This window comes from Ochotona curzoniae, unplaced genomic scaffold, assembly GCF_017591425.1.
Source record: "Ochotona curzoniae isolate NIBS_2020 unplaced genomic scaffold, NIBS_Ocur_1.0 contig_1274, whole genome shotgun sequence".
In the NCBI taxonomy this organism is placed as follows: domain Eukaryota; kingdom Metazoa; phylum Chordata; class Mammalia; order Lagomorpha; family Ochotonidae; genus Ochotona; species Ochotona curzoniae.
Window position 1 is genome coordinate 13,184,748 of NW_024465023.1, and position 25,887 is coordinate 13,210,634.

The window sequence follows — 25,887 nt, forward strand, 5'->3', positions numbered from 1 at the left end:
GTGGAGTGGGCGGGGCCTGAGGCTGGGGCGGCCGCGCGGGCCGGGAGCGGTGGGAGGGAGGAGGGCGTGTCTGCGCGAGGCGGGTGCGCGGGGCTCGCGAGCCGGTCGGCTGCCCAGGCCGAGGGGGAGGAGCCGGAGGCGGCGGCCGCGGTTCCCCGTCCGCCCGGAGCGCTCGGCCCGCGAAGCCCCCACCCACTGTCGGGCGGGCGGCGGCGGGAGGAGGAGAAGGAGGAGGGAGCGCCTCTGCCGCCGCCTCCTGGTCCCCAGCGCCGATCCGCCGCCACCTCCCTCCGCGGCAGTTCTCCCCTCCATGGTCCTGCTGCGGCCCCCGCTGTAGTCCGAGCTGCCCCGCGCCGCGCCGGAGCCGCTCTCGGGCAGAGGGAGCGGTCGCGGCCTCGCGGCCCGCGTGGGGCTGACGAGTGGAGAAGCGCGGCAGCGCGCCTTCCCCTCCCCGAGGATCCGGACGCCGGGCACCGCGGCCCGAGCAGCTCGAGGAGCAGCGGGCGGGCGGGCGGGCGGCGCCGGGCCCGGGCCGCCCTCGTTCCCGCGCCCCGGCCCCGCCGCCCGCGCCGGGGCGGTCGCCCGCAGAGGAAGGCGCTGCAGTCTCTTCTGGCCTCGCCGCCCCGTTCGAGCTTCCTCAGCACCGAGGGGCTCGCGGGTCCTGAGGAGGGAGGAGGAGAAGCCCGGGCTGGGCACTGAGCTCTTAGGCGCTCCCCACTCCCCGTTTTCGGAGCCCTCCACGCTGCGGCCGCTGCCCCCCTCCGGACCATGGCCGACGACGACGTGCTGTTCGAGGACGTGTACGAGCTGTGCGAGGTGATCGGCAAGTGAGTCTCCACGCGAGGGAGCGGGAGTGTGGAAAAATGCATTTCAATGATGCCCGGGTCCTCCCGCACCCGCTCCGGGCCTGCCCCCCTGCCCTGCCTCCCTTCTCCCTTCTGCCTTCCTCGTCCTCCTCACCCTGGAGTATTTATAGACGTGTACCTGGATCGCCTGCCAAGCGGGGGTCTAGGGGGTTCTCGGCGAGCCGAGCCGAGGCCGGCCACCCCGTAAGGCGTAGGGCCGGCTGCCTGCATTTTATCTGACGGTTGTACAGGGACGAGGCAGAAATGATTTTATAATTGCTTCCTGGGGACAGTTGGGGTTATTGTTACCTTGCTGGTACCGTAGACCATTTGCGAAAAGAGCAGTTTGCATTTCCTTTGCTCGCGTGCAGGGAGAAAGAAAGAGCGTCCGGGCTTTTTAATTGTGGGGTGTGTGTCTATTGTGCAGGATATTAGATGCCTTTGTGTTCACCCTATGCCCGGATCGGAGGGGGGTCATTTCAAGACGGGGTGCATTCCGTTTCAGCAAAATCTTCCACCGGGTGTAGACGACCGTGGAAAGAGTTGGGGGACACTCGAATTTTTAATGCCTCGTTATGCAATAACTGTTCAATCAGTGCTCGAGGCTCCCCTCGACTGTTGTTGGGCTGGTGGTTAGCGTGGTCGAGCCGTCTGCTTTGAGTCACCGGGCTGGTCTAGAATATAGAACTGACAGTCCAAATGCTCATCCTTTCATCTGTGTCGTATAATTACACTAGGGAAAAGCGGGGAATCAGATTAATCACAGTGCTGATTGAGAATTAAATCTGCAGTTCCTCATCTAATTGTCCATTCCCTAAATCTGTTTTGAATAGTTTCCTTTTCATTCTTGTCAAACAATATTCCAAGTGCACAATCCTGCTGATTTGCTCGTGAAGGAAATGCTGGCGAGCTGAAGTTGATTTCCTAGCTCAGATCTATTCTGGGGCTTTCGAAGTTGAGGGGATAAGATTTAAGAGCAGTTTTCGTTCATTTCATAAGCATTGCCTGATAGCAAACATTGGAACATTCCCCCCCTTTATTATTATTATTTTTTTTTCCCCAAGCGGTGCTTTGTTGTCTATTTTAAGGTCTGCAGTTGGGAAATGAAACCAAGACCTTAGAGCAGTTGGTTCTTTCTCTTTTAAGTTGTCTGCAGTACTCAATTTCAATTTGTTTGAGTGCTGATAACTCTTTCTTCCCCCCTCCTTCCATCTTGAAGTATCACGATGTTGCTTCACAGGGTGAAATTGTGCCTAGAGCTTGCTACACACTTTACTCAGCCCCAGTTGATAGGAGGACATGATACTCCTTGCCCCTATTGTTATAGCACCAGCCTGTCTGTCAGCAGGAGGATTTCCAAACGTGTCTGGTAAAGTGATTGTGGAAGTGCTCTTAAGAGCAGTGCTGTCCAAAAAAATACATAATGAGAGCCACATATGCAATTAAAAAATGTTTCTAGTAGCCACTTGAAACAAATTTAAAAACAAATGTGCGATTCATTTAGATCAATTATTGTCTTTAACCCAGTAGATCCCAAACTGTTATCATTTCAGCATGTAATCAATATAAAGACCTTCCATGAGGCGTTTTACATCCTTTATTTTACACTCAATCTCTGAAGCCTAATGTGCATTTTACACTAACAGCATGTCTCAGTTCTCCTGTGGAGCTAAATTTTCATCAGAATTACCTGATCTGTATTTAGGTTTAATGAAATTTGCATGTGTGAAAGTGGATTCACAAACCCAGGTTCTTGCAAACATAGGTGAAAGTTTTCCAGTACCTGAAGCCTGTCTCTCTTTGTAAATTTAAATTTATGATTCATGAAAATTGAATACAATTCAGAATTCACTTCCTTAGATCAGCCACAGTGCAGGTGCTCAGTAGCCACATGTAAATAGCACAATTCTGGAGAGAAAATATGTATCAAGAATTCCCTTAGTTTCTTCATTCTGAGGAGCACCCAGCAAAGGGAAATTAGGTGTCTCCCAGAAGCCCCCAAATGAGACTGTGTGTGGGTGAGTGATGTATTTTGTGTGTTAGTTTGTAGCTGATGTAAATGAACCAGCAAAGTCATAATTAGAAAATGTGAAATTAAAACATTAATTATATTGTGATGATGGAAAATAGTCATCGCTGAATCAGTTTTGGTAACTGGTTCTGATTCCTTATGGTTTGGGAAGGTGACAGTGTGATCTGCGGATATCACAAGTGATGAGAAGTGATGAGCAGCACATTAACAGACAGCATTCTGCTGACTTACAATTGATCAAGCATTTTCAGCCAGAATTGACTCCATCTCTTCTGATGTTTAAGAATGGCCTTAGCAGTCGGAGCGGGCTCATTTGGAGGTAACAGGTATTATATGGCTACTTTTACTGTGAACTGAGAAATCTCATTCCTATCCTACAAAATCTGACTTGGTCAGTGCCGTTTATAAAATGCCATTTCATGAAATAATGAGTCCAAGACAGCCTTGGTGTTAAAAGAATGTAATGATAGTGTTCCTCATCCTGTGTAAAGGTTGAAGGCTTCTCTGGTAAATGGTCTCAGTATATATTGATCTGGAAATTGAAATTCGCTTGAGATTTTCTTGCAGGGACCTTGACAGCACACATTTTAACTTGGAATTTGTTCAGTCTGGATCGCAACAGAAAAGCCTTGAAGATGTGTATTTGTTTTCTGAAGAGAAACCAGAGTATTGAAGATGTGTACTTGCAATGACAACCTTTTTGTTGATTTTTAGCTAAGCTCAATGCTATTTTATTATTTTTTTTTATTAGATTAGTATCGCAAGTCATTTTTCAGCACTGGGTCTTAACAGGTTTAAATTTTCGCTAAGCTATTTTAAAACAAATTTCGCTTTTCAAGACTAATTGACTACCCACTCACCTGCTCCGGACTAGGCCTTACTTGGGTGGCATATATGGAAGTTCTCATTGAATCTAGACTCACTACTGTGAGTTTTTTCTTGGGTTGAAAGGGACGTCATAAAGAATTGATGAGTGTTTAAAGTATTAGATCATCATTGGGTATATGTTTTCTTCGCAAGGGCTGTGGCCTTTACTCCTGTGCAGACCACCTTTGCGGGACTCTTGTACTTGATTTGTAAATTGGAAGGATGCCATTCTTTCAGGTTTTTCTGTTTCTTACTTTTCAGTTTCACACACACACAAAAATTTAAAATCCATTGAATATCATTGTTTCCGTAACATTTTCCATGTAGAGTCTTTCAGAGGACTGAAACCAGCCAGTCTTCCTTAATGATGTTTTATACTCCTCAAACTTTCTTTAGCAAATGTATCAATTACTGCAAAGGAAAGGTATTATGCAAATACAGCTTAAGGACTCATTTTTTTTTTTCTTGATCAGGATTATTTATAGTATCTTTTTACAAATTTATACTTTTATAGGTAAGTGTGCAAGTAAAAGTAATACAGTAAGGAAATTTTAAGACAGTTCATCTAAATTAAAACCTAGAAAAATGCTTGTTTTCTTGTAGCGCAGTTTGTGAGAGAGTATGCACAGTGTTTTCACCTGGAGTAGGTGAATGTTTGCCCTGGTTGTTTGGCTATTTAGTAACTTGGAACTTGTGAGTTTCCTGCTCTGGTAGACCCTCTATTGCAACTGGAGTGCTGCAGCATGCCCCTTGCTCACCGGGAAGACAAGCACTTTGGTGAGGCATGCTGTGTTTGCCTACACCTCCCGAGTACTCACAGTATTTAATTCCAGTTACTTATTTATGGGCCTCTGTACCCAGCTAATAGGGAGCTTCTTGAGGGCAGGGAATGGGTCTCTCATCTTTCTAAACCACGTACCCTGCTGCCTGCAATGTGGGAGTCACTTAATTGGCTGTGGAATGAATTGAGTCATTTTAATAAGATCTCATTAAAAGGCAAGGAGTGTGTTTATCAACCTCAGAGCATTTGTCACCATAGGCTACGTAAGTTTAATGTAGTGGTTCTCCACCTGGCTGCATGTTAAAATCCCCAAGGGAGCTTCGAAGAAAGATCAGTACAGGTGCCCTGTGTCAGAGCAGTGAAAGCAGAAACTCTGGGAGTGGGTTAGGGTTGCTGAACATATATGTGTTTTAAAGCTAAGTGACTCTTATGTGCATCTATGATTGAGAGTTAATGGGCTTAAAATTTAGATTATGTATGTGGGGGTTAGCTTTTTGGAGGCTTACAATTGTTTTTTTTTTTTTTTTTTTTTTTACAAAGTAGGATAAGCTTTTTCTTTGGTTGGGGGAAGGTAATGGACTAAAGCTAATGAAGCTAATGGACTAAAACCAGGATTTTTACCTTCTGTGCATTTTAGCCTTGTGGAAGATTTTAGTTTTAGCCTGTATTTGGCTTTGATTTCTTGGGCTTTTAAGATTCACATTGATTTATGACATTCATCTCATGCTAACATGATGATTGTCTGATGTTTGGAACAATACAGAACAAGGATTGCCTCAATAGGAGTTGATGGCTTTCTGCTGTAGTGATTTAATTTAATATTAAGCTATCACTCCTGGACCTGGTGCTATGGCTCAATGGCTGAATCCATGCCTTGCTAGCGCCAGGATCCAATATGGGTGTTGGTTTTTGTCCCTGAGGCTCCACTTCCCTTTCAGCTCCCTGCTTGTGGCCTGGGAAAGCAGTCAAGGATGGCCCAAAGCCTTGGGACCCTGCACCCATGTGGGAGACCTGGAAGAAGCTCCTGGCTCCTGGCTTTAGATCAGTTCCTCATCTCTGGCTGTTGCAGTCACTTGATGAGTGAACCTGTATCTCTCTGTGTCTCCTATTTTCTGTAAATCTGCCTTTCGAATAAAAATAAACCTTAAAAAAAATCAGTCTGTATGAATTGTGCTTGTACACAATTAAAGAAGAATTGTTAAGTTGCTTGTAGGCCTTATATTACATTCTTGTAATTCCAAGAATGCCATCTCCCAGAAAATTGAGTGAGATGCACCCTTTATGTTAAATACTAGATTAATATGTAAATATATGTAATTTGACAGAAAAAAAGCTATACTCACCTGTACTAATTACTGTGGCTTTCGCTTGTATTCATTGAGTCAGTTATTTGGGTTTCTACTGTCATAATGGGAATGTTACATGATGTTGGAAAGTCTTACCTAGAAATTAGAGCTGTACGTTGTAGGTAAACTGGTTAGGAAAGAACCAAAAGAGCCGAGATTTTTCCAGAACTGAGTAGATGCATCATGAAAAGGATTGCAGCGACAACCATTTCACAAGGTAAAGGAATGCACGTTGCTGGTAGCCTGGGAAGAATCCAGGTGGTGGGAACTAGGCTGCATTTCCACAGAGGAAAACACCTTTTCACCAGAACAGTGTGGATTCCTACAGATGGCAGACATCATTGGGCATAGGGAAGCCACGCTGATTCCCGATGATGGAGTTCCACTGTGGGACCACTTGATAGGGATATGAGTTAACTCCATCACTGTTCAGTACATGTACCGCCTTCTCCAAGTCTTTGTGTCTGCTTCTAATCCATTGCCTTAGGACATGTCATTTACAAGTTGCCCTTGTAAATACTTTCTGTGGACTCCCTTAACATCCATGACCATAGGATACTTCTATACACCCTCTCTCCATTTTTTTTTCTTGTATGCACGATGATTTCACCTGATGAACTGTTTCACCAATATCCCGTAAATCATGTTCCTGCATATTTCCTTTAAGTTGAATTTTTTTTTCCCTTTCTAATTTTAGCTCCTGTCGATAAATAAACAAACAAGTATACCGTACTTTTTGAAATTGTTCTTTGAGCCCGGCGGCGTGGCCTAGCGGCTAGGGTCCTCGCCTTGAATGCCCCAGGATCCCATGTGGGTGCCGGTTCTGGTCCCGGCAGCTCCACTTCCCATCCAGCTCCCTGCTTGTGGCCTGGGAAGGCGGTCGAGCATGGCCCAAAGCCTTGGGACCCTGCACTTGCGCGGGAGACCTGGAGGGGTTTCCTGGTTCCTGGCTTCGGATTGGCATGGCACCGGCCGTTGTGCTCACTTGGGGAGTGAATCATTGGACAGAAGATCTTCCTCTCTGTATATCTGACTTTGCAATAAAATAAATAAATCTTAAAAAAAAAAGGAAAGAAATTGTTCTTCAATTACTGCATTTTTTTAAATGTTTATACATTTTAAATGTGGTAAGGGCACTTTTTAGAGCAACTTTGAGCATTTAAATGTTCAAAAAAACTTTCATAAGTTAATACCTTCTTCATAAAGAGAATTGACATTTATCTTTCTAATGTTAGACATTTTACATGCTTTATTTCATCTTTTGTACCCACGTTATAGACAACGCTGTGATCCAGAGGGGGTGGTGAGTAATTTGCCCAAAATCACGTACGATTCTAACTGGTTGTAGAGTCTGTTCATTTCAGGTTACATTCCGCTTTGATTCAAATTGTAAAAATGCTGCATTGGATTCCCTTAAAAATGTCTTAATTTTCAGAGTTTGTTTACTGTAAATTTTAGTTGTTTGACTTTCTAATTAAATTTACTACTGCTTATTAAAAGTTGTATATACAATTCATTCTTTCAGAGATAAAATTTTTGGGTCTTTAGTGAAGGAAGTCTCAATGCTTATGACCAAACTAATTGATAAAGCTTTGTGTTTTTAAAAATATTCATTTATCTTTACTTGAAAGCAGATTTACAGAGAGGGTAAAACAGAAAGATCTTCCATCTGCTGATTCACTCTCCAAATGGCTGCAACAGCTGGAGCTGAGCTCATCCAAAGCCAGGAGCCAGGAGTGTCTTCTAGGTTTCTCACATGGGTACAGGATCCCAAGGCCTTGGGCTGCCATTTATTGCTTTCTTAGCCCACAAGCAGGGAACTGGATCAGAAGAGCAGCAGCAAAGACATGAACGGGCATCCATATAGGATGCTGGTGCTTGAAGGTAGAGGATTAGCCTGTTGAGCTATGGAGCCAGCCATAATCTTTGTATGCTTTAACAATGGAAATATGGAAATCTTGGACATCTACTCAATATATAGTTTGTTTAACTTTCTCTACCTCTTTGGCTCTCCTTCTAATTCTCCTGAACCAGTACACAGAATAGTTGGTTAATTTCCCACACATGCCAAACCAGAAGTAATGAGATTTCAGAGATAGGTATTTGTAGGTGGTGGATTTGGTGTGGTTTCCATGGATTAATTATTCCTACATCTTGTAATAAAGAATACCAGAATTATCTCTGAAAACTACTCCCACAGCTGCTGAGTCTTGGCATCTTGGTTGCCCATCAGCACTGCACACCTAAATAATTCCAAGACTGAATTATTGTTGCAGACAGAGCAGGCACTTGACTGCAGCCAACAAGCTAATGGAATGTATTGTTTCCACATTTTTAAAATTTTGTAGTGGTAACTGATAGGACAGATTCTAGAATCACCACTCATGGCTCTGGGTTTGTGCTACAGGGTTCGAGAAGATGTAGAACCTGTTCTCCTTTCTATTCTGCAACCACTGTGCTATTACTGGTTGTAGATCCCAAGCAAGTATAATGAGAGCCTCCCTTTGACTTGCCATGGAGAAGATTTTAATTTGGAAGGTGGTTTGACTTGAAGGCAATGTGTATTTTCAGTTTTGAGATGTAAGAATTTTCTTTATATTAATTTTATAAAGTGAAGTATAAAAGGAATCCACCATGGGGGGAGGGGTATGGGAGGGGTGGGGGGAATCCCCAGCGCCTATAAAACTGTACTACATAATACAATGTAAGCAACAATAAAAAAAAAAAGTAATGTGTATAGTAAATTGAAAAATATGAACATACTTGAACATGAATATACTTTAAAAAGTATTTAGAAAAATGGAATTAAAAGCTAATTATGTTTTGGTGCAAGTTTTTACAATCTATGCATATAAATGGCTTTTAAAAATCTCATCGAAAATATGAATGCTAAAATAGTGCATGGATTTCAAATTTTTTTTGTTCCAAAAATAAGCTTGTTTGCTAATTCCATGTTTTCCGAAACTTTAGCAGTTCCTTCATAGATAGTACAAAGGTAAATGGTAACTCTCCAATCTCCTAATATTTATGTCCCATCTTCCAGAGGTACCTTTTCAGTTTTTAAAACATATTTCTGGAACTTGTTTGTTTAAAAAATTAAATCACAGATCTATTGATACTTCCATATCAATCAGTGTGTCTGTCTCTGCTTTTTAACTGCTGCCTAGTATTCATGATTTGCAGCAACACTTTGAGTGCAAGCCATTTCCAGTTGCGCATTGTTGGAAATACCAGGGTAGAACTGGAATATAAAGTATGGAATAACTAAAGCTTTGGGAGTCATCAGTGTGGAAGTGAAACTGTTGGTCAGTGAGTTCTTGGGGGTTAACTGAGTTGGATAACTGAAGTGTAACTCATGGAAGAATTAGAATGGATGGATAACATGGAAGCTTCAAAATAGGGAAGACCAATAATTATGAAATGCCAATACACTGGGTGAGGACTAAGAAAAGGTGTGATGATGACAGGTGGTAATTGAAGGCATCCATCACAGTGAATATAATGCTTAGTATTCAGTGCATGATGTATCTGAAAAGCGAGGTACTGGTTTCATTTTAGTAGATGTCGGTCATTTTGTATTATCTGTTTGTGAATCTCTCAGAATGAACGTGTTTAGGATTGAAAAGTAGATTTCTTTTCTATTACAGTTACAGTTTGCAGATCCTGAAGGATAATTTTCATATGAAATAATTTGGTTTCCTAAGATCAGGTACTTTTCATTCCCTACCTTGTGATTGAGTGTCAATTAAATGGGAGCTTTACGTGATGTGACAAAGTGAATTTTAGATACTTTAAATTTAATTTTTTGATGTTTGCTAAACCATTGTTTATGTAAATCCCTCCACATTGGGGAGGTGAATTTCTTCCTGTTTTTCTGCGGAATGGATGGGTGTATTATCCGCTTCCTAGTCCTACTGCCTCCACACTGTAACTAAGTTGGTTGGTTGGCTTTTTTGCGTCATCCGCATCTGTTGATAATAAGACACTTTTACTTTATAGCACTTAAGCTACTTTTTAAACTACTTTTTTTTTTTTGGATGTCAATACACAGTTTTTGCTTTCTTTTAATATAATTTCTTTCCTTTTTTTTTTTTTTTTGGCTTTGTAATGGTTGGTTTGAATGTTTGGATTCTCAACAGGAATGACCACTGTAATTGTATTCTTCTCTCTCTCTTTCTTGTGTTGCTTAAAAGATATCCAAAATATGTGTTGAGTATGTATTTCAGGCTTTTAACCCTGAGTATAAAGTATCTAGCTATAGTTAAATGTGGAATGGAAGTATTATTATTTAACCAGATGCAGATTTTATTATTAAATGAGAGGTCTCCAGTCCCACTGTGGTAATGGTGTATGGATTACTATTTTATTCCTGCCACCTTACGGACTAAAAATTGTTTTTTTAGAAAACATTGTAGGGCCCGGTATGGTAGCCTAGTGGCTAAAGTCCTCGCCTTGCATGCGCCAGGATCCAGTATGAGCACCTGTTCTAATCCCAGCTGTTCTGCTTCTCTTCCAGCTCTTTGCTTGTGTCTTGGAAAAACAGTAGACGATAGCCAAAGCCTTGAGACCCTGAACCCGTGTGGGAGATCTTGAGGAAGCTCCTGGCTCCTGGTTCAGATCGGCTCAGCTCTGGCCATTGTGGGCATTTGGGGAGTGAACCAATGGAAGGAAGATCTTTCTGTCTCTACTTCTCTCTGTAGAGCTGACTTTCCAATAAAAATAGATATATCTTTAAAAATTGTAGATTTTTTTTTTTTACCTTTCTACACGTGATCCTAAATATATGAATCGCCATTGCTTTGTGACTCATCAGGCAAACCTCTAAGACCTTATCTGATAACCTTTGGGAACAGTGTAGCCATTGTCTCCTTATTTATACAAGAAATGTTAGCTGCCTCAGGAGCGAATCGCGTGGGTGGGTGAGTGATTACAAAGTGCAGCATACTTACTTTTATTTCTAGAGCATCTCCAAGATAACTCAAACTAGTTTGACAATTACATATGTAAGTTCCGGCAATTTCCAAATGTACACTTTCCCAGTGCTAAACACAGGCTCAGTTCCATCAGGAGCATATAGTGAAATGAACATTTTTTAAAAAAAGATTTATTTATTTATATTGCAAAGTCAGATAACAGAGAGGAGAGAGAGAGAGGAAGATCTTCTGTCTGTTGATTCACTCCTCAAGTGGCCATAATGGCTGAAGCTGTGCTGATCCGAAGCCAGGAGCCCAAAACCTCTCCCAGCTCTCTCATGTGGGTGCACGGTCCCAAGGCTTTGGGCTGTCCTCGACTGCTTTCCCAGGCCACAGGCAGGGAGTTGGATGGGAAGCGGCGCCGCTGGGATTAGAACCGGTGCCCATGTGGGATCCCAGTGCTTGCAAGGCGAGGACTTTAGCTGCTAGGCTACTGTGCCGAGCCCTAGGCTTAATATCTTAACTGAGTTTTTGTTCCAGCAGTATAATGTCATATTAAATTTGAGATTATCTTTTTAAGAAGTCATTTTTATCTCTAATTTAGTTACTTGTGATATAATTAGATGGCTTGTAAAATGAAAAACACAAAACACTATTTTCAGTGAGGATTTTCTTATAATCATTTTGTATAAACTTACAAATTTTTACTGGCCTATTCAGATCACAGGTTAGAGTGAGAGTAGTATCGTTATTGAACATTATGGTTAGTGTATATAGTATTTTGGTGTCTCCACCCAGCATATCATGGGTTATGCTTTTCTATTTATTTTTGAAACATTTGCCTCTTGTGGGTGTGAAAGTGGTTTGCGTAAATTCCTATTCAAATGCAAACACTTTCATTATCATTACAGAAAGAGCCTGGAAATCTGGAGAGCTCTCATCCTAGGCTTGCTGCTCTACTTTTTGGATTATCTAAGTTAATATTTTGCTCTTTGATGAGCGTTTCTGTTATATTGCTGGATCACCACACTTCCATAATCTATCACCTGCGTGCGCTAATGGTTGAGTGGGCTTTAAATTGCCCTTTGATTCAAGTTCAGAAATCTTGGTTAGACTTGCCTGGGTGGTTTCAGCATTAGACCTACAAATATGAATATGGACCGATAGATCTTACTGGAATAGTTTTCCCAAGGAAGACACATTGTAGACAGTCCTAAAGAGATTCGTTTGATTTGGATTTGAAAAATGCAAATTAAGACTTGATAGGCAAAGTTAGTGCTTGAAGAAAAAATTTTAAGTAATCTGCATGTCATCACCATTTGGTTTATTTCCTTCAGTTTCTTCATCTTGTAAAGGAAGGATGGTAATTGCTGTGTTATCTGCCTCATGGGATTCTTGCGGACATAAAATGGCAACTCTGAAAAAAATTCTTACATTGCCTTATAAATGTATATGTGTTTCAATTTTATTGAAATGAAGCTTTTTGAATTAGAGATCGATTTTGCTGGCATCATTTACCTTTTTGTTTAAACCTAATTTTAAATCTGATTGTATTTTTGGGGTTGATTTATTGACTGCACTAGCCAAGCTTTTTGTTACCGTACTGAACTGACAAAGTCTACTTAGAAAGGAAAGGAGGGTTTTTAGTTCAGGATTGGGTGGTGCCTTGATTTGGCCTTGATGAGGGCAGTGGATAACAATGGTGGAATATACATGAAGGTTCACCTGGTGAACTAGGGTGTAGGGGGAGCTACTGGACCCCTGATTCAGGTTTTTATAACCAACCTTCTGAGGACAATATCTTTTAAGCACACAACCCCAGTGACCTCAGTACTTCCCCACTATGGCCACCTCCCAAGCATCATACGTTTCTACCCTCTTAGTACTATTAATTTAGGACTTTAAAATCCTGCATTAGTTCAGGAGCCAAATCCTATTCAACCCATGACATAGATGTTAATACTTCTCAAATCTATTGGACTTAAGAGCATGTTGGGGTAAATGTTGAAGAAAGAGATTGAGGGGGAATTGTGTTTATTTTACTGATGAGGCAATGATAAAATTTACACTGAAGTAACAAGAATGAACAAAATTCCAAGCATTTGTGTTTTCCCCTGCTTCTCTTTAAATTATTTGATTTTGATTGAGTTTTCAAGTTGGAACTTGACTATGAGTGCCAGGCTTCTAGCCAATGGGAGGCAAACTTTGACAGTTAGTTAAAACGTTGAGCATCCTCTTGAGTCATAAGCAACAGCTGGGAAGTTGATAAAGATGCAGATCCCTGGGCTCCGTCGCAGCTGCACAGCATCAGAAGCTCTGGTGGTAGGCTCAGCTATCGCTGTTTTCACAGGCCCTGGAATGGATTTCTGAGGCTCACTGAGTTTTGAGAAGTGCCAACTTGGCACTCTAGATCTAGGATCAGTACATTTTAGCCATAGGCCAAATTGGCCAGCTGCCTGTTTTTCTGCAGAGAGTTTTTCAGAACACAGCCATGCTCGTTTCTTCCAGGATGGCTAAGGCTGCTTTCCTGCTGCAGAGCAGAGCTCAATAGTTGCGACTGAGATGGTAGAGCCCACAAAGCCCCACTATTTATGATCTGACTTTTTACACAAAAGCCTGCTGATCCCTGCTTGACATCAGCCTTGGTGCTTTTTTTCTTGCCCCTAATTCTCCATTGTGAGCACCTGAAATCATCTGAACACCTCTCTTTGCTTTTACGCCAAACCATCCTATTTCTACAAGCCCATTTCTCTCTCTTATTCCAAAGTATTAATTCAGTGACAAGAGCCTTGTGAGTGAAAATAATATACTGCAGTGCCCTTTCCTTTTCTGTTTGGTAATGGTAGAAGCCTGTTTAACAATCCTGTGACCTTTCCACACTGATGCTGAGCCAGGATGTCCTCGATCTTCCCGTACTTTAGTGTAATCTAATGTAATCACCTATTATAATCTTCATTTTTTCTTCACAAGTCTCACTGCCATTTTACTCCCTCCAAAGAAAGTCCAACTTGTGACTGAAGTTGAGGAATGGATGTGAGCTATAAGTTATTTAATTGTCTTCATCTTGAAATATAATAGTCATTTGTATTTTACTAGGATATTTGCGTGTATGAGACTACTTCTGCAAGTGTGTAGAGGAATAGAATTAAAAGATAAACTAATTTGGTCTAAAAACATTTGAAATCCATGCATAGTTTTTTTTTCACAATATACATTTTACATGAACCTTTTGAAGTAACCTTACAGATACTACAAGTGTTGTGGGCAACTTTAGAATATTTCTTAGGAGTTTTCTTTAAGCTTTCCCGTCTCCAGCCAAGGATCGCTGTTTTTATCTGTCATTGTAACGTCATGTTGCACTATTGGTTTTTCCTTTGTACTTTTCTCTTGTTCAGGTAATTGGTAGTTGGCTTCATATAAAATACAGCAACTGAATTTTGCCATTGTTCTTATTAATACAGTCTTTCTACTCATATCGCTGATGCAAATGTAGCAGCTTTTGAAAAAAGGCCTTCTGATAGTCTCCATTGGCTGTAGCAACAAGATCAGGTAAAAAGGTTGGTTTGCAGCTGTCATCCTATAGTTACATTTTCTATGAATATTTTCTAAGCTAAATGATACTCAGCTATATTACTGGTTTTTTTGTTTTGTTTTGGTCCATGATTTCTTTCAGTTAATCTGGGTTGAATGTTTGGGTTAATATTAGGTAAAACATGGAAGATAGTCAATGAGTTTGAAACTGGACATGATTTAGTCCTTTCATTCAGGCTTTCCTATTAATTCATACCTTTTTCCCAGCGTGCTCATTCCAGAGATGAGGTACAAAGAGAGAATTGAGCAGAGACCAAGACCAGTTCCTTTCTATAGAATCTGAGCTTTACTGTTTTCTGCAATATAGTGTTGACATGCAATATTTTAAAAAATTGTTTTTCTAGCAGTGAATAACACGTGAACTCTCTTAAAGAAAGTGATGTTATTGTTCTATCCATCACAGTAGCCACCTGCAAAAATAATATGAACAACCTCATCATTTCTCTTTTACCCTCCTGAAACAGGGATTGGGGCAGGTGGTGATGAAAGCCCGGTAAGCCATGCTGCGTTCAAGGCAAGAGACACAGTCCAATGATTCTTGTTGTGCTGTTCTTCCCCAAAGCTCCTTGTATATGAGTCTGGGACAACCCTACGGAGTTGGAGATACATTTTAATAATTCGCCTTGGTTCACTGGTCAGGCTTGGTAACTAGGTGCTACTTCCAAAGTGCTGTAGACAAGGTTTGCCAAATGTGTGATTTTTGAGCCATTTTAAAGACTGTAATATTCATACTCAAGATTTTCTAGGCAGAGAGTATCATTTAAGGGTGCTTATGTTTCAGTATCAGGTCAGGTTCATTATGAAATAGATCCTGCACTATTGCCACTGTGTGGTATAAAATTATTGGATCGTCTGTTCTTTTAAAATCATATTACTTCTTTTATGTGTATTTTAAACTTAATTAGGTGAAGATTTTGACTGTTATAGTCATTTTAGTACCTCTACTATCTAGGGTAATATTTAGTACATAGTTGATGTTCAATATATAATTATTTAATCAGTTGAAAGAAGAGGAGGAAGTAGGCAAACACATTGCAAAAGAAAATTCTGGCTCATAAGGTGCACAGTCAGGAGTTCATATTTTCCTTTAGTGCTAATACATTTTGCTGCTCGAAAATCATGTAATTCTTACATTAACCCTTTGAGAGAGGTTAGGAGACAATAGAATTATATAGTATCTGCCGAGCATACTGATGAATCCTAAATAATACTTGGATTCTGTAAGTGAAATCTTTGGGGTCATTGTTATAATTAAATCAGATGAAGTATGTAAAGTTGAAATGGAATTTTTATACTGAGTAAATTAATAATAACAGACTTACTAATACATTACTAATACTAATACAGACTTACTGTATCAGTCTAAAACTTCACTCATTTGTGAAATGGAGGTAGTGAAATCTGTCAGATAGGGTTGTTGTGTAAAAGAAGTAGGACTGCGAATTTGGAACACAGTACTTGGAATCTTGCAAGTGCTGGACATGTTTGAGTCATCTTCAAAATCAATAGTAATTTTTGAAAGTTTCCTGAGTTTCTTTGGGCTGAGCCCCTCTTCATTCCAAGTGTTGCAGTGATTGCCTTTTGCTTTCTCCTTGCTGACTTACTCACGGTTCCATTTGAGGCATGTCAACAGTGAGTTACGGAGCTGGACTTCATCTTCAATCACCTAGCCAGTTCTAGTCAATTTTGAGCAAAGGAAGGAGCCAGATTTTAGCAGCTGGCTAATATGTTAACCACCTGCCAGATGTGGCTATTTCAAATTAATTAAAATTAAGTAAAATTTACAATTCTTTGGATAGGCATTTCTTCAAAGATTTACAAATAGCCAAAACACAGGAAAAGGTATTCATCATCAAGTCACTATGGAATTGTAAATTGAAACCACAATTATGTGCCATTTAGGATGGCTAGAATGATTATTTATTTAAAATTTAGAGTCAGGGAGATTGATCTTCCATCCGCTGTTTTACTTCGCAAATGGCTGCAAAAGGCATGGTTGGACCAGGCCAAAGCTAGGAGCCAGGAGCTTCGTTCAAGTCTATCACATGAATACAGCTACCCAAGCATTTGGGCAGTCTTCAGTTGCTTTCAAGTGCATTAGCAGGAAGCTGGATCTGAAGTGGAACAGGGACTTGAACTGGTGCCCTGGTATGCTGGCCTAGCAGGTGGCAGCTTTACTTGCTATGCCACAAAAGTGGCTCCAGCTAGAATAACAAAGAATAAAAAAGATGGAAAAATAGTAAGTGTTGCCTAGGATGTAGGGGAATTGGTTCTCTCATAAATTTCTGGTTATAATGTAAAATGCTGCAGTTACTGTGAAAACACGCTGGTAATTCCTTAGACATTTATATATAAGCTTTCTTTTTTAAAAAAGATTTATTTATTTTCATTGTAAAGTCAGATATACAGAGAGGAGGAGAGATAGAGAGGAACATCTTCCATCTGATGATTCACTCCCCAAGTGACTGCAATGGCCAGAGCTGAGCCGATCCAAAGCCAGGAGCCAGGAGCTTCCTCCGGGTCTCCTACACGGATGTAGGATCCCAAGGTTTTGGGCTGTCCTTGATTGCTTTCCCAGGTCACAAGCAGGGAGCTGGATGAGAAGTCAGGCTGCCTGGATTAGAACCAGCATCCATATGGGATTCTAGTGTGTGCAAAGCGAGGACTTTAGCTGCTAGGCCACCATGCCGGGCCCTAAATATAGACTTTCTATATGCTTTTATGGCAGTTTCATTCCTAGATTTATACTTAGTAATTGAGAACATACATTTGCACAAAAATTCATGGCAGCCATTATCCATAAAAGCTAAGATGTGGACACAGCACAAATGTCTGTCTGTAGATGAATGGATAAGTACATGTGGTAGTTGTACACAAAGGAATATTACTCAGGCATCAAATGGATGAAATAGGTACATGTTGCAATATGGATTAACTTTGAGAACGTGATGCTAAGTGAAAGAAGATGCAAAAGAAGACATTTTATTTATAGAAAATGTTAAAAATGGGTCAATGTATTGTGACAGAAACTAGATTGGTAGTTCTCAGGGAAAGGGGGAGTGGAGTAGATTGGGAGTGACTACTTAGGGGTTTGCATTTTTTTTTTTGAATTTACAAAAATTTTTTTCTGGAGTTAGAGTTTGCTGAATGAGCCATCACTTTGTGAATATGTTAAAAAAAGCTACTGGATTGGATTCTTTAAGGAAGAGTAAAGTTTATGGAATGTAAATTATATCTGAATAAATTATTTTCTTAAAACTTCAGTGCCTTAGTCACTGCAGCCACATTGTAGCCTGTTAGTAACTGTTGTGTGGATAGTGCACCATGATAGGAAATGGAGATTTAGAACTTTTCTGTATTTATATCATCACAGGAAATTCTATTACACAATAGCAATCTACAGGTACTGAGGTTCCGTCTGGGGCTCTCTCTCTCTCTCTCTCTCTCTCTCACTCACTCATTCACTCACAGACATGGACCACAGTCAAAAAACTCCAGAGAGGATGAAAGGCAGATTATGCTTTGGTGGAAATGTTACTTTTGTATAGTTTTATTCTTTTTTGCATTCTGATTGGTATACTAGGAGATCCAAAATTATTTCCACTTCAGTCTCAAAACAAATACAATGCATATGGTAGGTCCCATTAATACTTAATGTTTTGGGCCCAGCGTGATTGCCTAGCAGCTGAAGTCCTTGCCTTGATCATGCCAGGATACCATATGGGCGCCGGTTTTAATCTCGGCAGTTCCACTTCCCATCCAGCTCCCTGCTTGTGGCCTGGGAAAGCAGTCCAGGACAGCCCAAAGCACTGGGATACTGCACTCCTGTGGGAGACCCAGAAGAAGCTCCTGGCTCCTGGCTTTGGATCGGCTCAGCTCCGGCCATTGAAGCCACTTGGGGAGTGAATTATTGGACGAAAGATCTTCCTCTCTGTCTCTCCTCCTCTCTGTCTGACTTTCCGATAAAAATAAATAAATCTTTAAAAAATTACTTAATGTTTTATAAGTAAATTTAGGATTTATTGAGTTTTAAGAGATTTTCATAGCCAGTGAGGGCAGAGCCAAGTGTTTAACCTCGCTATGTTATAGAAAAAACACTTAGCCTCTATGTTATATAGTATCTCCCTGGATTTGGCATTTGATTTTCTTGCCATGTATCCTTGACTCCTACTTTGTTGCTGGTCCAGTAGAGCTGGTTAAAGCACCATAAGTGCAGAATTCTTTTTGTGCTTTTTCAGCCTTCTTCCAGAATTAGGGTGTAAATGTTTATATACTTACCTGACCAAATTAACTGAAAGCATAGTGGAAGCATATTTTTGTAAATTTGGTTTATAATCTTAATAGGCTTTTTTTTAAACCTCTTTTTGTGTAGTTAATTTCTAAATATTCCCAAGGTTAAAAGATATTTACCCACTAAGGAGATGATTATGCTATATCAGGTTTGCAGGCTGTTGTCTCAAGTTGACTTTGTTCCAGGCCCATGCTAGCAGATCCAGGTTTCAGGCTGACTCTTGAGCATTGAAACTCAAATTTCAGGTTGACCCCGTGGACGCAAGATTCATGTTGAGCCCGGTGAACACAGGCTGCACTCCTGATCCTATCGGCTCCGCCATCAGGTCCATCTTAGTAGACTGCAGCTCCAGGTTGGCTCCCGTGATCTCACTCCAGCCTTGTTGTAGTGCATTAACCCCAGACCTGCCCCAGTAGATCCAGGCTCCAGACCAGCCTGTCTGAAAACTACAGCAGGAATCCCACTGAAAGTTTCTGGATGAGTTCATTGTGCCTGGCACTCTCTGCTGAAGCCAGTCTGTAAAATCTGCAGGAGGATACTGCTTCTTCAAATGTGCATATAGCAACACAAGGCAGCAAGGATAGAACATCAGGGGAACATGACACCACAAAGAAGCAGAATGAAGCACAGTAACCAATTTTAAAAATTAAGTATCTATGAACTGCTTGCTAAAGAATTCAAAATAATTGTCTTATAGTTCAGTGAGCTACAAGAGAACATAGACAACTGAACAAAATTAGAGATTTAATGAATACATGTAACATTCTCCCCCTTCCCCAAAAAGAAGTAAACATTTTTGATCTGAAGAACAGTGACTATACTGAAAAATCTCTGTACAGAAAAATCTCAATGGAAGATTCAGTGAAATAGAAGAACCAATAAGCTTAATCACAGATCATTTGAAATTACCCAGTTATAGGATTAAACAATAAAAAGGGGGGTGGGCAGAGATTTGGCCTAGAAACTATGATACCACTCATGGCTGCATCCCATGTTGGAGTACCTGGGTTTCAGGCCACACTGATTTCCTGATTCTTGCCAATGTGCAGTCTGGCAGGCAGCAGGTGAGGGCCCATGTCCTTGGTGTCTCTCACCCACATGGGAAACGATGTTGAGCTTCTGACTCTTGGCTTCAGCCTGATACTGCCCCAGCATTTGGGAAATTAGCCAGCAAATGGGAATGCTCTGTCTCAGCAGCTCATAATAAATAAGCAAATAATTAAGTTAATTAATGAAATTAAAAAGAGTGAATGTAGCTTGCAACAATTATGGGGCATTATCAAGTAAAATAATGTGTGCATTATGAGATTTTCAGAAGAAACAAAAAAGAAGAAAATACTTACTGAAAGGAATGCTAGGAAACGAAACATACCAAGTGTGAGGAGATAATTGAATGTTCAGATCTCTGTAGTCTAAAGAACCCTGGAAAAGAGATCTTTATTGACACAATTTAATTAAATTATTGAGGATAATTTTGATAGAACCAGGAGAGTAGCAACTTGTTACCTGCAAGAGAAACCCCGTAGCATAGGGCTGTAAAGATAGTACAGTCACAGAAGATTTCTTAGCAGAAACCTCGCACACCAGGAGAGAAGAGGATGCCACTTCCAAAGGACCGAAGAAGAAAAAATCAGAAGCTAAAGTTCTTGATGAAAATAGATGTAAAAATCCTCAGTATTCTACTATCAATCAAAGTGAAACCAACAGCTTATTAAAGGGATCATACATGCTTGTGTCAACCTCAAAAGAGGCTAGATCTCCAAAACTTATTCAGGAATGACAGGAAATTGCAACCTGGGATATGACCTGTGTGGTGAGGCATGGACATAATCAAGGATGCAAAGGATACAAATGAGGAAGGTTATATTCATTGTTGAAATAATTTATCTTGGCCATAAGAATCAGCAACAAGAATAGTATGAGTTCAAGATTGAATAGTTTTTGAGTGAGTTCTCATAGAAGTTGTTTGGTGTAAGATTATGGTTTTGCTAGAATCTTTAATGCTATTTCTCATCGTTTGATGCAATATGCGTGAAAACCAATCCCCTCACTCTGCCTTCATGGCCCTCAATTGTCTCACCATTTGACATAAGTAACCCTATTTTGATTCTAAATATTAACTCTCATACTTGGTACAACAGATGTGATGTCTGAAGGGACTCTTTTCTTTGTGGTTGGTTTTTTCTTGATTGTGAAACTTCTTAGTACATGGAAAGCTCAAAATGTTACTGTGACCTGGACAAGTCTATTCACCTCTCTGGTCTTTAGTTTTATTGGAACAACAAATGGATTAATTCCTGACTTTTAAAAAATTATGTAGATTAAAAATTAGTAATGCCACCATATGCTACCTATATTTTGTTGTATTATCTTACAGATTTTGTTTTTTAGATTGCATAACCTATAGATCTGAGATTTGCTGAGTTCTTACATAAATTTAAACTTTTTTTTTTTACTTTTCCTATTTTTAATTTTTTTCCTTTTTAAAAAATGCGTTGTTTACATAGTTGAGAGGGTACACACCCATATGGGTTTCCAGTTAGATTGTGGAGGGTCGAGGCAAGGAAGAAGGTGGGTAAGACATATGTCATTTTTTTTTCCTCCTGTGTCTGCAAGAAGCAAAGGGGAGAAGGCCACTTCTTGCTGAAATATTATATCAGTATCCAGGAATGGGGAACAGTCATTTGATGATGCCTTAGAGACCAAGAGTGTTCCAAAGTTGTTATTTTAGTGATTTTGTTAGTTTGGAAACATTGTCAGCTTTGTTGCCATTGTCAGCTTTGTTGCACCAGGGTTGAGAAAATCTTTGAAATATCTATTGGTTGACCAAGTCCACCTCAGTGCATCCCCAGGCCCAGGAACATGTTCCAAAGCTTGGCCAGGAGAGTGATCCAACCTATTCCACTTCCCAACCTCTGACGAGGCAGTTGACATTCTCTGCTGGCCTAGATGAGTTGGCTGTCATGTCCCTGTGTGCATCTGCACAGGCATCAGCAACTGAACAGGCCAAGTCCTGAAACATGCGCTCCAAGATTGAACCATATATCTTACGATTTTTCCCTGTGGCCAGGGTTTGAGTCCAGCAGTCTAGTTGAGGTGTCTCCCAAGAAACATTGGCTGGGTTGGTCTCAGCCTAGATTCTTTGTTTGCGCCAGCGGGGGGAGGTCAGGATCAGATTCAGTCTAAAACCTGCAGCAGCCAGTGCACATACTGGTGGATGCAGCTGCCTGGTCAGTTCTGCCCCAAACCCTATCTCTCATGTGAACTGATGGGTGCTACAGCCTAACCCAGCACAGCCTGCCATAGGCATGGTCTTAACACGTCATCAGGTGCCATGGCCTTGTTGGAGAAGTCCCAGTAACCCCCAACAGGCCTAACCCAACCCTAGTTTTGTGTGTGCCAGTGAATGCTGCCGGCCAGTATGAGATGGCCTACCCCGAGTCTCAGCATTTGCCAGCAGGTGCTGCTGCCTAACTCAGTCTGTTCCTACCCTAGTCCTAGCTTTTGCCAGTGGGTGTATCATTCTAGTCCAATCCAGCTCATCCCTAGACCCAGCTCTCATATAAACTTGTGAGTATTGTAATCCAACCTGGCCTGTTGCCAGACCCGGCTCACACATAGGTTGATGGGGCTCAGCCAAACCTAGCTTGATATGTCCTACTCTCAGTCCTGACTCTTGTGCTTACCAAGTTCCCCTACCAGGTCCACTCCCAGCCCTGGATCTTACATGTGCTGGCAGGTGATGTGGTCTTGCCTGACAAGGTTAGCCCCCAAGTCCTGGTGCTCACCAGCAAGTACCACAGCCTAGTCTGACTGGCTGTACCCATTCTGGTTCTCACTGGTGTGTTATATCGTAGCCCAGCCTGGCTTACCCTCAGACCTAGCTCTCACGTGAACTGGTAGGTGTTATGGCCTAGCTCAGGTTGAACCATACCCATTCTGGCTCTTGCAAGTACTGGTGAGTGCTGGAGCCTAGCCCAGTCTGGCCTATCCCAAACCACATGCATACTGAAGGGTGCTGCAGCCTTGCCTATCCCAGTGCACCCACAGTCCCACTTCTTGCTCACCATTGGAGTTCCCCTTGCAGGCCCATCTGTAGTCCCCAATCCTGCACTTGCAGCTGAGTGCTTCTACCTGCCTAACATGGCCCACCTGCATTCTCAGCTCTTGCTGGTGGCTGTGGCAGCCTAGCACAGCCAGGCATTTCCCACACTCTGTCCTGGCTGTCATGTATGCCAGTGGGTAATGTGGGCTGGCTCAGCCTGACCTGTCCCCCAACCTGGCCTATCCAAATGCTGAGGAGTGCTGTAGCCTTGCCTGGCCTGACCCTCCCTCAAGCCTGACTCTTGTGCTTCCCAGTGTGAGCTGCAGGCTAGCAAGGTAGTTCCACAAATTCCAGTTCCCCTACCAAGGCCCACATCTACTTATTTTAGAAAAAAAAAGTAAAATAGGCACCTGTTTTGGCACACTAATATAGTTAACACAGATTTGACATTAATCAGGCCCAGAATACCTGCCTGCTATTCTCTGCTTTTCACCCAACAGTGTAACACTTGCCTAGGTACAAACCAACTGAGGTAGTTTCCTGCAGCTAGGGAATTTAAACTTGTTGAATTCTTTTAGTGAACTTTTCATTTCAGTTATTGTACTTTTAAGTTCAGTTTCTATTTGGTTCTTTTTTAAGTATATAATTTTCCTTATTGCTGTTCTCTATCTGATGAGTCAATGTTACCACACTTTCCACTGATTATTTACAACTGTTTCTTTCTAGTGCTTTGAACATATCTAGAAAGTTAATTTAAAGTGTTTGTCTTCCAAGACCAACATCTGGGCACTAACAAGGACAGTTTATTTTAGCTGCTTCTTATATTTAGGTCATCTCTTCTTATTTGTTTGCACATCTCATGTTTTTTGTTATTCATATGTGAATATTTTAGAAAACTGAATATATTAATTTTGGATCCTGATCCCCCTTTCAAGAGCTGGTTGTTTAATTGTTGTTTTTTCCTTTGTTTTCGTGTTATTTGGTTAATGACTTGCCTGGACTAATTTTGCAGTCTGTATTTCCTGTAGTGTGTGGCCGCTGAAGTCTGCTAAGTTTATTTATTTATTTATTCTTTAATTCTTGATTTTGTTTTAAAATATGACTTGCTAGAGGTTTCCCCTAGGTTCCATGCTTGATGGTTGGTGGCAATGGACTAGTTTTCCTTAAGTAATTTGAGCTAGTAAGAGTTCAGTCATTTCTTGTAGGGAGTCTCTGTATGAGTATTGGTATACATTTGAAGTTTGGACAACTGATTTGTCTTTCACTTTGCACTTGTGTAAGATCTTAGTCAGCTAGGAGTAGTAGAGAAATGGACCCTTTTCAGTCTGTCTTGAGCACACTCTGAGTCATGCACAAATATACAACTTTGTAGAACCCCCAGAATATATCAGAGCTTAATGCTCCCTGTGACTGTCTCGTTTCTCTGAGATCAGATGAGATCGGCCGCGTTCAGGATGGTATGGCCGTAGATTGTCTCATTTCTCAGATTTAACTTTTACTTTTTTGCTTATTGTCTTGGTTATCCTAACCAGTATTACAGGCTCATGCAGCTTTGATGTTGAATTGTTTACTAATAATTGTATTGTTTTCAACATTGCTCCTGGCCATGGAGCTTTCTCTTGAACTCCAAATTGATTCAGCTTCCTTGATTGGCAGCTTCCACATTGGCTTCTGCAAAGCTGTAGAATTGTGGTTGGAGGGGATAGAAGCAGCCCTGAGTTAAAATGTTGTAGAACTTGGGCATGGCATGGTAGTCTAATGGCTAAAGTCCTTACTTTGCTCGTGCCAGAATCCCATATTGGGGCTGTTTCGTGTCCCAGTAGCCCCACTTCCCATCCAGCTCCCTGCTTGTGGCCTGGGAAAGCAGTCGAAGATGGCCCAAAGCCTTGGGACCCTGCACCTGTGTGGGGGACCTGGAGACTCCTGGATCCTGGCTTCTGATTGGCACAGCTGTAGCCATTGCGGCCACCTGGGGAGTGAATCAGCAAACAGAAGATCTTCCTCTCAGTCTCTTCTCTCTGTGTATCTGACTTTCCAATAAAAATAAATCTTTCTTTTTAAATTGTGGAACTTGCTGCTCTCACCTAGCTAGTATCAGTAACTGAGGTCATTACTCTACCATTGCATGAATATTGTCCTCCCCCTTAGATTCTCAGTGAATTTCTATAGCCATTTATAACTTGATAGATTTTTAATTATATCCATTTATAATTTGATAGATTTTTAATTAAGCGTAAGTATTCCTTCATGTCTTTGATAATCCTACTTAAGTAACTTCAGCTGGCTGTATATCAGCTTATCATTTGAATGTCTCCTAATTTATTTGGTAATTCCCCTATTGTTGGAGTTAAGATAATCATTTGTATAATTTGTATGCTTTTCCCAACAGGCTGTATACTCGGTGAAGTCTGGGATTGTATTGTTTACTACTTCATCCTCATTGCCTGACATAATAATTTTTGCTAAATAAAGTTTTTCCCCAGTTTCTAACATATTGTAAATAATACTTCAAGATATATCTTACAGGCAAAGCTTTATTCAGATTTCGGATTATTTCCTTATAAAGAAATTTTAAAATGGGATTGCTTGGTTAAGCAGTGTCAACATTTTTAAACCTCTAGATACAGATTGCCATTTTGATTTCTAGAAAAGTCCTACTAAAATATTTTATTTCCACAGCAGACAATGTTCTCTGGTGCATTGTGTGTTTTACAATATAGCGTAAGTTTTCTTACGTTGTAGGCAAAAAAATTTATGTCATTGAACTATTTTGTTCTTTTTATATTAACCAGGGAAAATACTTAGTTTCTTCACACTTCTTTTTTGTGTACTTTTTATAAATAGGCAATTTGCTTTTCCCTCCATTTTTCTTTCACTTGCTTAGTGTTGCTCTTGCTAACTTACCTGAAGTATACACCAATGATATTAATCTCTTACTATCATTGGTATGTTTTCTAATTTTCTTTTCTTATTCCTAATGAGTTTGCATTTGTAAAAACTCGCAACAATGCAAAAGAATCCTCTTGGATAGGATGTGATCTCATAGCTGAAAATGGATGGGTTTCCAAAACTCTTGAACAATTTAACCTGTATGTTATTTCAGCATTGTATTCAACATTTTCACTTGATGCTTTAAATTGTATACACATTTAATCACCCATCCTTTGATATTAAGC

General features: G+C 40.9%; 1 protein-coding gene across 6 annotated transcripts in view; it reads left to right on the plus strand.

The window, feature by feature from the left end:
• The first annotated feature begins 537 nt into the window (after positions 1-537).
• CASK (calcium/calmodulin dependent serine protein kinase) overlaps positions 538-25,887 on the plus strand; it is a 315,238-nt gene continuing 289,888 nt past the window's right edge. For all 6 annotated transcript variants that reach the window (XM_040999655.1, XM_040999662.1, XM_040999680.1 and 3 more), the window contains exon 1: positions 538-827. In XM_040999655.1, the coding sequence (XP_040855589.1) occupies positions 769-827 (59 nt within the window). In that variant the 5' untranslated portion in view covers positions 538-768. The remainder of the gene's footprint in view (positions 828-25,887) is intronic.